At 45.5% G+C, this 12,568-nt stretch overlaps 1 protein-coding gene across 5 annotated transcripts in view; it reads right to left on the bottom strand.

Annotated features, from left to right (window-relative positions):
- Window positions 1–433: 433 nt before the first annotated feature.
- Window positions 434–12,568, bottom strand: part of TMEM263 (transmembrane protein 263) — a 32,293-nt gene continuing 20,158 nt past the window's right edge. For all 5 annotated transcript variants that reach the window (XM_032772118.2, XM_032772116.2, XM_032772119.2 and 2 more), the window contains one exon: window positions 434–3,093. In XM_032772118.2, coding sequence (XP_032628009.1) covers window positions 2,807–3,093 — 287 coding nt within the window. In that variant the 3' untranslated portion in view covers window positions 434–2,806. The remainder of the gene's footprint in view (window positions 3,094–12,568) is intronic.

Consider the following 12,568-nt stretch of genomic DNA (forward strand, 5'->3'; position numbering starts at 1 on the left):
ACAGAGACATGCTTATTTTCTGACTCTGTCCCAAACAGTTTACAGACTTGTGATTATGACATTGGATTGTGACTCTGGAGATCAGCATTGTTTCCTGTGGCATTACTATTCATTGAACCTTGGGGAAATTCATTTCTCTCTCTATGCTTCAGTTCCCCCATCTGTTAAAATAGGAATATGTTCTTTCTTCCATTATTTTTCTTGTCTAAAAAGTAAGCATGTCCTTGGTGCATCCTATCTGTACATACACCTGAAAGCACAATGAAGCTGCAGTCTTGCTGGGATCTTTAAAACACTATTTTAATCAGACACTTTTGGGTGCAAGAATGTAATATGGAGATCTCCCACCCCACCAGGTTATTCAGCTCAAAGGTAGAATCTCTCCCCTGTAGTTTTACCTTTCCGACATCTAGAAAGGAAGCTGTCAGAAGAATTCAAACTGCAACAATTTAATGTTTCACAAGTTCCAAGCAGGACAGAATCAGAACAGTTTTGAAAAAAGGGGTCAGTCATACATTAAGTGGAAAATAAAAATATGCAGACAGCATAGGACCAAGCTCTAAACTGAAACCCTATACTACTTTAAAGCATTTAGTTACAAGAATTCAGAATCACTGAATACATTTTTCTCCTAACACATGCTGCAAGATGGTTGTATAGATTATAACAAAAAACTTCTCAGACTACACTTAGCTTGCTGCGTGTTTCATAGTGTCTTATTAAAAACAAAAACACATTTAAATGGCTTATCAAAAAGGATAAGGAGTTTGTGTTTTAAATTTAACACTAAAATCCCCAGAGATTCCATAAAGATTATTAGTAAAAGTTTTGTTCAACAGTGACTGTAGTAATATTTGTGAACATTTGTATAGTTGATTGTCATACCACTCTGTGTTAAAGGCTCTGAACCATCAGATGATAAACTTACAGGTACTACATGGTCCTCTTCAATCCCAAAAAATAGTATATGACAGATTAATGTAGCAATGAAAGATGCTTTACTCAAAACAAGATGAGTAAATAATTTCTTTAGTTGGAATCTTTAAAATTTTTTTACATACTTTAAGATTTCATTTCCACTTCTACAGAGTAGCTAGAAAATATATTTATCTGACAGTTTAACAGTAATGATGTTTAATGATGAAAGTTGCTTCAGATCACAGCTGAAGTACCAATGGTTCAGACACACTAGCTGACTAACGCATATCAAACAGTTTACCATATCAACATCAGTTAAACAGGAATAAAAATTTTAGACAAGTAGTACCTTTTGACCTTTAATTTCTACAAACACATTTATATCTTCCTTGTACAACTATAGCCACTTAAAGGTAAGCTCACATGTTTAGAAATTCTCTGCAGGGACATATGTTTTTAGGAAATACTGCATACAGAATATTCACATAAAACTTATGCTATCTTTTACAGTCTGTCAAAAGGTTATTTTTAGCTGCAGAGTCAGCAGATCTTGACTAACTGAGCCTGTATCATGTTATGCATTTAGATCCTGCCCATGCACATCTCTGAAGATGTATGAGAATGCAGCCATTCAAAGGAGTGTCAAGGCTGGAAATCTGTCCCTATGCAATTCATTGAGATGACATTTCTCCTGCTTTAAACATTCTGTCAGTCTTATTTGTTTAAATAGTCCAGTGCTGTGTTTTAAGTAAAAGTGTATTTGAGATATAAATGTAGTGAAAAATCTTTATATCTTGATTCTAGGAGATGGTGAATGGTTAAAGCAACAAACTGAACTGGTATGGCATGCAGTTAGATAGCGGTTTTTCTTTAATTAGATCACTCTTCAGTGGTTTCCAAGTTCACAGCAAAGGAATTTCTCTCAAGATAACTACAGGTTGCCATCCATTGCCATATGGATCATGAACCTCAGCCTAACTGAAACTAAGCCATTTCCTTCTATTGCTTTCTAGCTTAAAAAGTCACAAGTAGTAAGCTTTCATTTGCAGGTGATAGAGTGATACCTTTAAAATACACCTGAGATTTAGCAGTATTGTCTTTAGTAAAAGATGGCTAAGTTTCAGATATCAACACATCAAAAAAGTGTCTAAAGCTTGTTCTATGAACTGTATTGAAATGATGGACATTAGAAAACATTCTTTACACAACTTCACTAAATGAAAAATAATTTTTCAACCATAAGGCATGAATCATTAAAATCAGCATACCGCAAACATAGAAAACTTAAGATACTTTCTAGCACAAACCATTTTAAGCATCCTTCTCCCCCGACCCCCATCTCCACTTGTCTCTTGCCAGCCATCACTAACAGAATGCACCGACAGAGTTTATAATCTGTATAAAAATACAGTTTCCAAAAGCAAAAATATATGAAATTATCAGGCACATCAGAAGATGCCTTTACATAGTTCAAGGATTCCTTATCAAGAGGATGCAGAAATCACTAAGAATGGTAGCTGACACATCATACATCTAGTACTGCAAAGATTGCCACCTAATTTTTTACTTTCACATCTTAGTCCCATACTGCAAAAGATTTACAGTAAATGAATATTTAAACATGTATTATCCCTTCATATACATGTACTTGGTTCTACATTTATCAAGTGTAACATTTCACCAGATATAAAGCTTGAATCTAGGTTATAAGTGAACCTTCACACACTGTGCTGTCAGTTTCTTCTGTCCTTTCAGAGGAAAGCAAAAGTTTTCCCACTGCTCTTTAGAAGATAAGTGTCTAAGACATGTGGCTTTGTTGTAGTCCAAATCTTAGCAGATTCCAATGCCATTGACGTAGTATTATGGAAATCAACTAGGTCTCAGTCCTTTAGTCAGACTTATCCTTTTTCTTCCCTGTTAAAGGCACTTTACTTGTGACAGCAGATCCGACAGCTGTAATGCCCCCAGCCACAGCAGAAACGCTTCCTTTAACCAGACTCACTCCCATGGAAGGCACTGCTGTAACAGCTGTTTTGGTCACTTCCAAACTTTTTCCTCCAATCCAGGCTACGCCACCGATCGTGGCACCAACAGCTCCCTTTGTTACACTGAAGATGCCACCAGTCACACGAGAAAGCATGCCGGGCTGCTGCTGTGGATGATCTTTCAATGAACCTGAAGGACAAAGTGTAAACATTTGAGTCAGTAATATTGCAATTACGAATTTTAAAAGAACACAGTTTATTCATAAGTACTGCGCCTTTTAATGGCATGACATATTGTAAGATGTGTATCTTACAGACTCTTTTGGCTGGCTGCCTGGAAAGCACCAGTGTTCCCAGGATTAGTTCTTATTGAAAGGCGAGATAAATGGAGCGAAGCCTAAAAGTGCCTTGATGCCATTTTTTCACAACACGGATTAACGGACAGGGAATCTTCCAAGTTTAGATCAGCTTCGAAGGGTACCCAAACTGAGGCTCCTCACAGAACCCTTCAGCTAATCCACATCTCTTTCCCTACCCAATTCCAATCCCCTTCCACCGGTGTCAGTTCCACCTCAGCCCCTGAAGATCTCACTACCTCCATGTACCCCTCTGCTGGGCTTTGGCTACTGAAAAGTTCAGTTTTTTGCTGTAGGGCTGTCTCCCCAAGTGACAGAATTTCAATTCAGTACCAGAGTGTGATATATACTGGGTCTAGGGGAAGCTGAACTAAGGTTACGTTGGGAAGGGGTTGCGGGGAGGATATCCCAGCCTGAAAAAAAGGCTGTTTGGTTTCTTTTTCCTCTCTAATTTTGTTTTTGTTTTGTCTGGGTGGTGGAAGGAAGGAAGGAGAAGAGTAGACGTTCAGGCCAGTTCTTTGCTCCACCCACCTCCTCCCTACTACCATGCACACACACCCAGTTTGCCTACACTGGGCCCTTATTCCAAATCTGGGGGAATTCAACATACCTAAAGACATTTTAAGAAGTGCCCCCTAGCTCAAAAGGCACTAAGAACTGCCACTAAAGACTTCCAACAGAAAACCTACCAGTTAAAATACACGGGAAAAACTCAAGCCAAAAGGTCTTGCTGTATGTCACTCTATGCCTCCCTTGTTTTTTCTTCCTGGCATTATGTTTAAAGTTTAATTAAAAGCTCTGGAGAGCGTTATTTTTTTGTTAGTATTTTCGTAGTGCCAGAAGTCCCAGTTATGGACCAGGACCTCACTGTACTAGTCAGGGGTACTGGAACAATTTTTATAGTGGGGGTGCTGATGATCAAAACCATCTCTTTGGTGTTTGTAGTTACTACTTCAAACCAGGGGGTGTGGCAGCACCACTGGTTCTAGGCACTGTACAAAGAACCATGTGTTTTATAAAGCTCCTTTCATGTTTTAGATGTTGTATAGTAAGCCCCTATTCTATACGTATGTTACGACGAAATATTCTCAAACTAAGAGGAAGCTTTAGAGTTATAGGAAAACATCCTAAACGAGAGTGCTTTTCTATACGCTTAAAATTGGAAATCCATTCTCATTATCCTCCCACATTTTAGTATTCCAAGTTTCTAAATATAAGGTTCAAGATGAAGCGAGAAAGACACACAGGGTAAACTTATAGTAGAAATGCTAACACAACCTTAACTATAGAAGCATTTTATCTTCTATAAACAGAGTACTTTAAACAGTTTGCAATTTTCAACACTATTAGATGCTGGGTTAGAAAAGCTTCCACACATACCCCTGACAAATAGCCTAGTCTCACCATACAGAGGGGCACTGAGAGCATGTGTTTGCATGGTATTTTCAGTGTCTGGAATTTACTCCATTAATACCACCGTAAAACGAAGAGTGTTCCAAAGCAGCATTCTACAGTGCCAATGTTTATTTCTCTCCCACAGCGCTCAGTCCTCACCATGTCTATTACTCTTCTTTCTCTGAAACATGTTTCAGAGACAGCAGGGCACTAACAAAGTGCCATAGTAATGAAGTAGTTCAGGAGCTACATAACTCTTAGGACAATAAGTATCTGAAGAAAGAAGTTTAACTGTGCAGGAAATAAGCAACACACAGAGGAGAAGTGAGCAAGTGAATGGTGGTGGGTGGAACCAAAGAAAAGATGCAAAGAGGAGATAAACAGTAAGTAGGGCAGAAATGACTGGGAACAAACAATCAAGGAAATAGAGAGCACATGAAGGAAAACAGGTGAATGAGGAATAGGGCAAGAAGAACAGTAAGCTTCTCAAATATTATCTCCCCAGGCAGGCAGTCACTCAGACTGCTCCACCAACAGGACTCAGCCCTGACTTGGAACAGTTGTTAGAATATAGTTCAGTTTTCAAGGCCTCACTGCCAGCAGAAGTCAGTTTGCAGTGATGAGTTTTGTGATGTGGACATTTATGCACTAGGAAATGAACTGAGATCTACAACTCATTTCACGTATGGCACAGAATAGTCAATGATAATGCTTTCAGATCAGTACTGACCTGGGCCAGAATCAAACCAGAGAATTAGGCCATGTTTGTATTACACTTATGTCAGCAAATCTTATGTCCTCAAGGGTGTGAAAATATACAAGACACTTGGAGTTTCATAGATTGAAAGAACAGTTTGTCTAGTTCTGTGAGGTGAAAAAAAATATATTTTGATTGCAGTCTGTTGGTATCCTACAGTAACAGAAATGATTCTTATGACAGGAGGAGTTCTAGATCTTGTTACAAGATCAGTTAAAAAGGTCGCTTGACTAATTCTCCTTCTCAATAACATTAATGTGTTTAGAGTGAGTAGGAGCAATTTGCTACTGACTCATAATTCTAATAGAGATTGACATTAGAAGGAAGGGCCATAACAGTCCCGGTCACAACAACCCAGAAAGATACCATTAAATATATTTGCAGAAAAAGGAACAGCAAAGAAGTTGGTATCCCACTTTCCTCCAAGTGCTTTAAGGAGCAAATCCTTATAGTCAAAAGCCTATTGATCATCTCACTTGAGTAAGTGTGTTAGCACAACCATGTAGTTTTAACAGTGGAAACAACATTATTTCATTTCTTCCTGTGCTGTATGTTAGATATGCAGCCAGGACTATTAATATTCCTTGCAGCTCCTGGTATTTTCTAGATCTGTTCCAGGAAGCTTATTGTTTGCTAACTGGCCTCTTGTTTCTGATCACTACAGTGAAGAAAGAATTAATTTAGGAATGTTCTGTTTATTTAAGCAGAAAATGTATAAGCACATAACACCTGTTCAAGATGTTGGCTCTACCAATCATGCGGAACAATCAGCTGCCTGCGGAACAAAGGCTTACAGTGAGGACTGGTGTAAAATGACTGCAGTCTGCAAAGGGTATTTGTATTTTCCAGTTTGCAGAGAGCACTAGACACATTCGAACCAACACTGCTCTACACAAAAAATACTCTGCAATTCTGTACTACTTTTTACCCAGAAATCTCATAACCAACCTTTCTTCGAGTGCTTGCTCATGTCAATTCCAATCAAGTGTGCGCACACATGTGCACAGTAGCCGGAAGATTTTTCCCCCTAGCAGCATCTGTTGGGTCGGCCTGGTCACCTCCTGAATGGTGCTTTCACGGAACCCAATAAAGGACCCTGCCAACTCGCCACCCCTTCAGTTCCTTTTTACCGCCAATTACAGCAGCTGGAACTTCCCCTTGCTCTTGCTTCGGCAAGCGGCTTGGCAGTACTTTTGGATTTTGCTGTAGACAGTTAGTTCTAGGTGGTTAGTATAGCATAGCGAGTTCACTTATAAGTTTCAGTTACCGGGGGATTTCCTCCCCTCTCTCCCCGTTATTTGTCACTGGGGCATGCCGCGATCCCTAGGCTTCGAGACTTGCCAGGACTGCACAAAGCGCATGCCTAAGAGTGATCCCCACACCTCTTGTTTACAGTGTCTGGACAAGGGTCACCAAAAAGACAGCTGCAAGATCTGTCGGGAATTCCGACTGAGAACGCTTAAAGAGAGGGAGCAGCAGCTTAAAATCCTCCTCATGGAGGTAGCTCTTCAACCTCAGTGGGACCCAGGCACTGGGGATCCCACTTTCAGTATGTCGTCTTCAGCGCAGAGCGCTCCTGCGCTATCTTCAAGAGATCTGGCGTTCAAGAAAGACACTGCCAATGAGGCTCAGCACTGTCACGGAGTTTCTCAGGGGCACTCCAGCCTTCGGCACCAGTCCCAATTGCCAGGCACTCCAGCCTTCGGCACCGGTCCCAACTGCCAGCACAGAAGAAGAGGATGGAAACAGGCCGATCCCCCTCAGCAAGATCCAGGGACCAGCCATCAGTGTCACCTCAGTCAGGCCACGGCTCCAAGGCTCAGAATGGGGCTACATCGATTCCTACCCAAAGGAGGCAGTTGAGTCCAGGCCCATCACACTCGCCAAACCCCTCCCCAGAGGCTTTTGAAGTGGTGCAGCACCTGCTGAGACTCATCCATGAGGCAGGAGGATGCACCAGCACCGCAGGCTCCATCCCAGCAACCCGTTCAGTCAAAGGGAAAGCCGGTGATGTCACACTGATCCCCATCACCTCAGCACCCCCCTATGCCAGTGCCTCCATCCAGGGAGCGCAGTCGGTCCCCAGGCTCCCGACGCTCTACAAGGAGAGGTGCAGTGCCGCCCTGGTCATCCTATTCTGAAACATAGGAGTCAGACTCGCACGGCTCTGAATATAGTAGGAGCAGAAGGTCGAGCTCAAGGCACCATAGAGGGTCCTGCCCAATGCAGTGGCCCTCACAATGGCAGAACCTGGCTCAGTGGCCCTTTTGGACTCCGCAGGCTTTCCATCAAGACCAGGGTCAGAGCCAAGGGTCCCACTCAGGAGCTACATCAGTAGCATCCGCAATATTCATTCCGCCAAGACCAGCAACCAAGCCATTACCACTAGCGTCAACACCATCGGCCGCAGCACCATCATCGACACTGACCGCAGCACCGCTCGACAACGCCTTCAGCACCAGTGTCTCAGACTGCTGCTATGGTGCTGGCTGCACCTTCGGCACCAATGACAGCACTGGCATCGTCACTGACACTGGCTGTGACGATGTCGATGAAGACCCCGATGCAGATGCTATACCAGGTGTCTACACTGGCACTGGCATGGGACCCAACATCAGCACCAATACCGAGGCCCTTCGCGGCACCGGGCCAACTGACAGTCCCCCCGAGTCACAAGATCCCTCAGGTGGGGATGGTAGAGAGCAACCACCTCCTCTGGTGGCCCCCTCCTCTTTGCCAGATGAGGTGCTGGAGGGCACTTCCATAGCCTCAGCTCTGGAGGACTCCAGGGTGCTGCAGCAGTTGCTGTGCTGGGTCGCCCAGGGTCTGGGCAATAAGGCAGAGGAAGTGGTATATGGTGCAGACCCTATGACTCTTCCTGTATGGCCTTACCGTTTAAAAAGATAATTACAGACACGACTAAGACCCTGTGGCAGACCCCGGCCTCGCTGCCACCCATTACCAAGTGTAACAAATGCTGGTACTTTGTGCCCTCCAGGGGTTATGAACACCTATAGTCCCACCCCAGCCTGACTCTCTGGTAGTAGACACTGCTAACCAGTGAGAGAGGCAAGGCTTTCAGGGCCCATCCCCCAAGAATAGGAACGCTAAAAATTAGATTTAATCGGGAGAAAGGTGTACTGAATGGGAGGAACTATAACTCTGAATATATAACCAGCAGGCCATCATCAGCAAGTACTCCTACAATACCTGCTCGGCGATGGCTACATTCACAGAGTTGCTCCCCTCAGACTTCGATGCCGAATATTCGACTGTGGTCAAGGAGTGGAGACCGATCTCCAGGGTGTCCCTGCCGGTGGCACTTAATGGGGCAGATGCTGACACCAGGGTTATGGCCACAGGAGTAATGATGAGAAGGGGCTCATGGCTCCAGGTTTCTGGTCTCCCCTGAGGTCCAGCAGACCATACAAGGCCTGCCTTTTGAGGAGGAGACAGTTTTTTTCTGAGAAAACAGTCAAGAGGCTAAACAGCCTAAAAGACTCCAGAGCCACCCTCAGGTCACTGTCAGTGCAGCAGAGACACTTCTGTCCACAGCTTCCTCAGCAGTTCGGTCACCAGAACCATCAGGACAAGTCCAGAAGGAGAAACAAGACCAGCAGGAGAAGGCCACGTCAACCCTCTGGCCAGGGCTTGAGACAACTCAAGCCATCTTCAGGGCTGAAACCGGCCTTTTGAAGGCATGGTCGAGGACGGTGTACCACAAAGACCGGATCCACCTCACCTTACTGTCTCGTCCCAACTATCTCCTTTCTACTGGGCATGGCCCATATTACCTCAGACCACTGGGTACTCCACATGGTAGACAGGGGATACTCTGTCCAATTCTGTGCCCTCCCGCCCTTCCACTCCCCCTTCCCCGTCCCTCTTCAGGCACCTTTCTCACAAGCAACTCTTTATCCAGGAGGTGCAGTCAACTCTTATCTTTAGGGGCAGTGGAGAAAGTTCCTCAGGACCACAGGGGCGAGGGCTTTTATTCACGGTATTTCCTAATGCCAAAAGCAGCCTCAGGTGCATCCTGGACCTGCGACAACTCAACATGTTCATAAAGAAACTAAAGCTCCGCATGGTTTCTTTGGCCTCCATCATCCCCTCACGGGATCGAGTAGACTGGTACGCCACCCTCGACTAGAAGGATGCTTAGTTTCATATTGCGATCACTCAGCCCTGCAGGAAGTACCTCAGGTTTGTGATGAACAATACCCAATAGCAATTTACCGTCCTTCTGTTCAGCAGCACCTCGAGTCTTCACCAAGTGGAAGCTCAAGTCAAATTCATCAGGGCCTCTTTTGACAATATGGGTCTCCTAAATGAAAGAAAATCAACTCTGTCCCCCAGTTCAGAGAATAGAGTTTACAGGGGCAGTTCTGGACTTGACCCAAGCCAGGACACACCTGCCGGAAGCGAGGTGCAAGACCCTGGCCAGTATCATTCGAGGTCTCAGATGATTTCCCACCACCACAGCAAGAAACTGCCTGAAGCTGCTGGGACATGGTGCAGCATGCCAGACTCAGGCTCTGACTGCTCCAGTCATGGTTATCGTCGGTGTACTGACTGACCCGGGACAGCTGAGAGATGATTGTGACCCTGCCTCGCCCAGTCCTCGACTCCCTCCTGTGGTGGCTCAACCCTCAGGAGGTGTGCTCAGGAGTCCCCTTTGCCAGTCCACAGCCATCTCTTTTGCTAGTGACAGACGCATCAGACTTGGGAGCACATCTAGGAGACCGCAGGACTCAGGGTCTCTGGTCTCAGGCGAATCTGGCTCTCCACATCAACGTCAGAGAGCTGAAAGTGGTGCACCTGGCGTGCCAGACCTTCCGGGCATACTTAACAGGACAATGTGTATCAGTTATGACATAGACAACACCACAGCAATGTTCTACCAACAAACAGAGAGGTGTACGCTCCTCTCCCCTGCGCCAGGAAGCCCTCATGCTGTGGGACTTCTGTGTAGGTGTAGTGAACATTCTACACCTACAAGTGTCAGACCTCTCCTCGGGGTATAGAACGAGCTGGCAGACCACCTCAGCAGGTCCTTTCACAGCCATGAGTGGTCCCTTCACCCAGACATCACAAATTCAAATCTTCCAAAGGTGAGGATTTCCCCAGATAGACCTATTCGCTATGCAATGCAACAGGAAGTGCCAGCAGTTCTGCTCCTTCCAAAAATCACAACCCGGGCTCCAGAGCAGACGTGTTCCTCCTCCCATGGGGAGGTTGTCTCCTATGCGCCTTTCTGCCCATACTGCTCGTTCACAAGGTACTCCTCAAGATCCGGAGGGAACAAGCTCAGGTCATATTGATAGCTCCAGCCTGGCCCCACCAGCACTGATACACATCTCTCCTAGACATGTCCATGCAAGCTCCAGTCACCCTGCTGCTCTTCCCGGAACTTCTGACACAAGATCATGGTCATCTCCAAGATCCGAGCCTCGGGTCTCTGCACCTCATGGCATGGAAGCTCCATGGTTGAACCCACTGGAGCTTTCCTGTTCAGATCAGGTTAGACAAATCCTCCTTGGCAGCAGGAAACCCTCGACAAGAGCTACCTACCTTGCCAAGTGGAAGAGATTTTCAATCTGGTTGGCACAGCGCCATTCGTTCCCAACGCTGGCCTCAGTGCCACTTATTCTGGACTACCCGCTCCATCTGAAGCAGCAGGGGCTTTCAATGTCATCAGTAAGGGTTCACTTGACGGCCATTTCTGCCTTCCACCCAGGTGTGGAGGGCAGTCGGTTTTAAAAGGTCTTGACAGGCTATACCTTCATGTCGAGCAGCCTGTCCCAGCTTGGGATCTCAACCTGGTCCTCTTTAGACTCACGAGACCACCCTTTGAACCCTTGGCATTGTGCTCCCTGCTCTACCCCTCTTACAAGGTCGCATTCCTGGTAGTGATAACCTCAGCCAGGAGGGTGTCTGAATTTAAGGCCCTAACATCAGAGCCTCCCTACACCATGTTCTAAAAGGACAAGGTTCAGCTCAGACCTCATCCTGCTTTCCTACCGAAGGCTGTATCACAGTTTTACATCAACCAGGACATCTTATTCGACCCTAAGCCACATTCTAACAGCAAGAAGAGACCTCACTCACTGGATGTAGCTCAGTGGTTTGAGCATTAGCCTGCTAAACTCAGGGTTGTGAGTTCAATCCTTGAGGGAGCCATTTAGGGATTGGTCCTGCTTTGAGCAGGGGGTTGGACTAGATGATCTCCTGAGGTCCCTTCCAACCCTAATAATCTATGATTCTATGATTCTAACAAGGATGTCCGTAGGGCGCTAGCCTTCTACACTGAGAGAATGAAGCCGTTCAGAAAATCGGTCCAGTTATTCATGGCAGTGGCAGACAGAATAAACGTCTGCCTGTGTCATCATAACGCATTTCATCATGGATCACATCCTGCATTCGTGAGTGCTACAACGTGGCGGTGGTTCCTGCACCTCCAATCACTGAAGCCTGCGCCCTGGGGGAGTGCACAGGCTTCATCAACAGATTTCCTGGCGCAGGTTCCCACTCAGGAAATCTGCAGAGCGATGACTTGGTCCACCATTCATACTTTCACCAAGCACTATGCGATTACCCAGCAGGTCAGAGACGACGCGGCATTTGGAAGAACAGTGCTCCAATCAGTGGACAACTCCAACCTCACCTCCTGAATTGGGCTTGAGAGTCACCTGACTGGAATTGATATGAACAAGCACTTGAAGAAGAAAAAAGGTTACTCACATTCTTGCAACTGTTGTTCTCTGAAATGTGTTGTTCATGTCCATTCCAATACCCACCCTCCTACCCCTCCGTCAGAGTAGCCAGCAAGAAGGAACTGAGGGGATGGCGGGTCGGCTGGGCCCTTTATTGGGAGCCATGAAGGCATGATTCAAGGGAACGCCCAGACCGACCCCATGGACGCTGCTAGGGGAAAAATCTCCCAGCTATTGTGCATGTGCGTGCATGCATGCGCGTGCATGCACACCTGATTGGAATGGACATGAACAACACATCTCAAAGAACAACAGTTACGAGAAGGTGAGTAAGCGTTTGGTTTTTTTTTTTTTGGTTGAACGTCCTGGGACTAGCCAGGTGTCACCTCTGTAGAATTTGGAAGCTCTTTATGCCATCACTTAGAACTAAGCCTTTCCTCAAAA

This window comes from Chelonoidis abingdonii, chromosome 1, assembly GCF_003597395.2.
Source record: "Chelonoidis abingdonii isolate Lonesome George chromosome 1, CheloAbing_2.0, whole genome shotgun sequence".
Lineage (NCBI taxonomy): Eukaryota > Metazoa > Chordata > Testudines > Testudinidae > Chelonoidis > Chelonoidis abingdonii.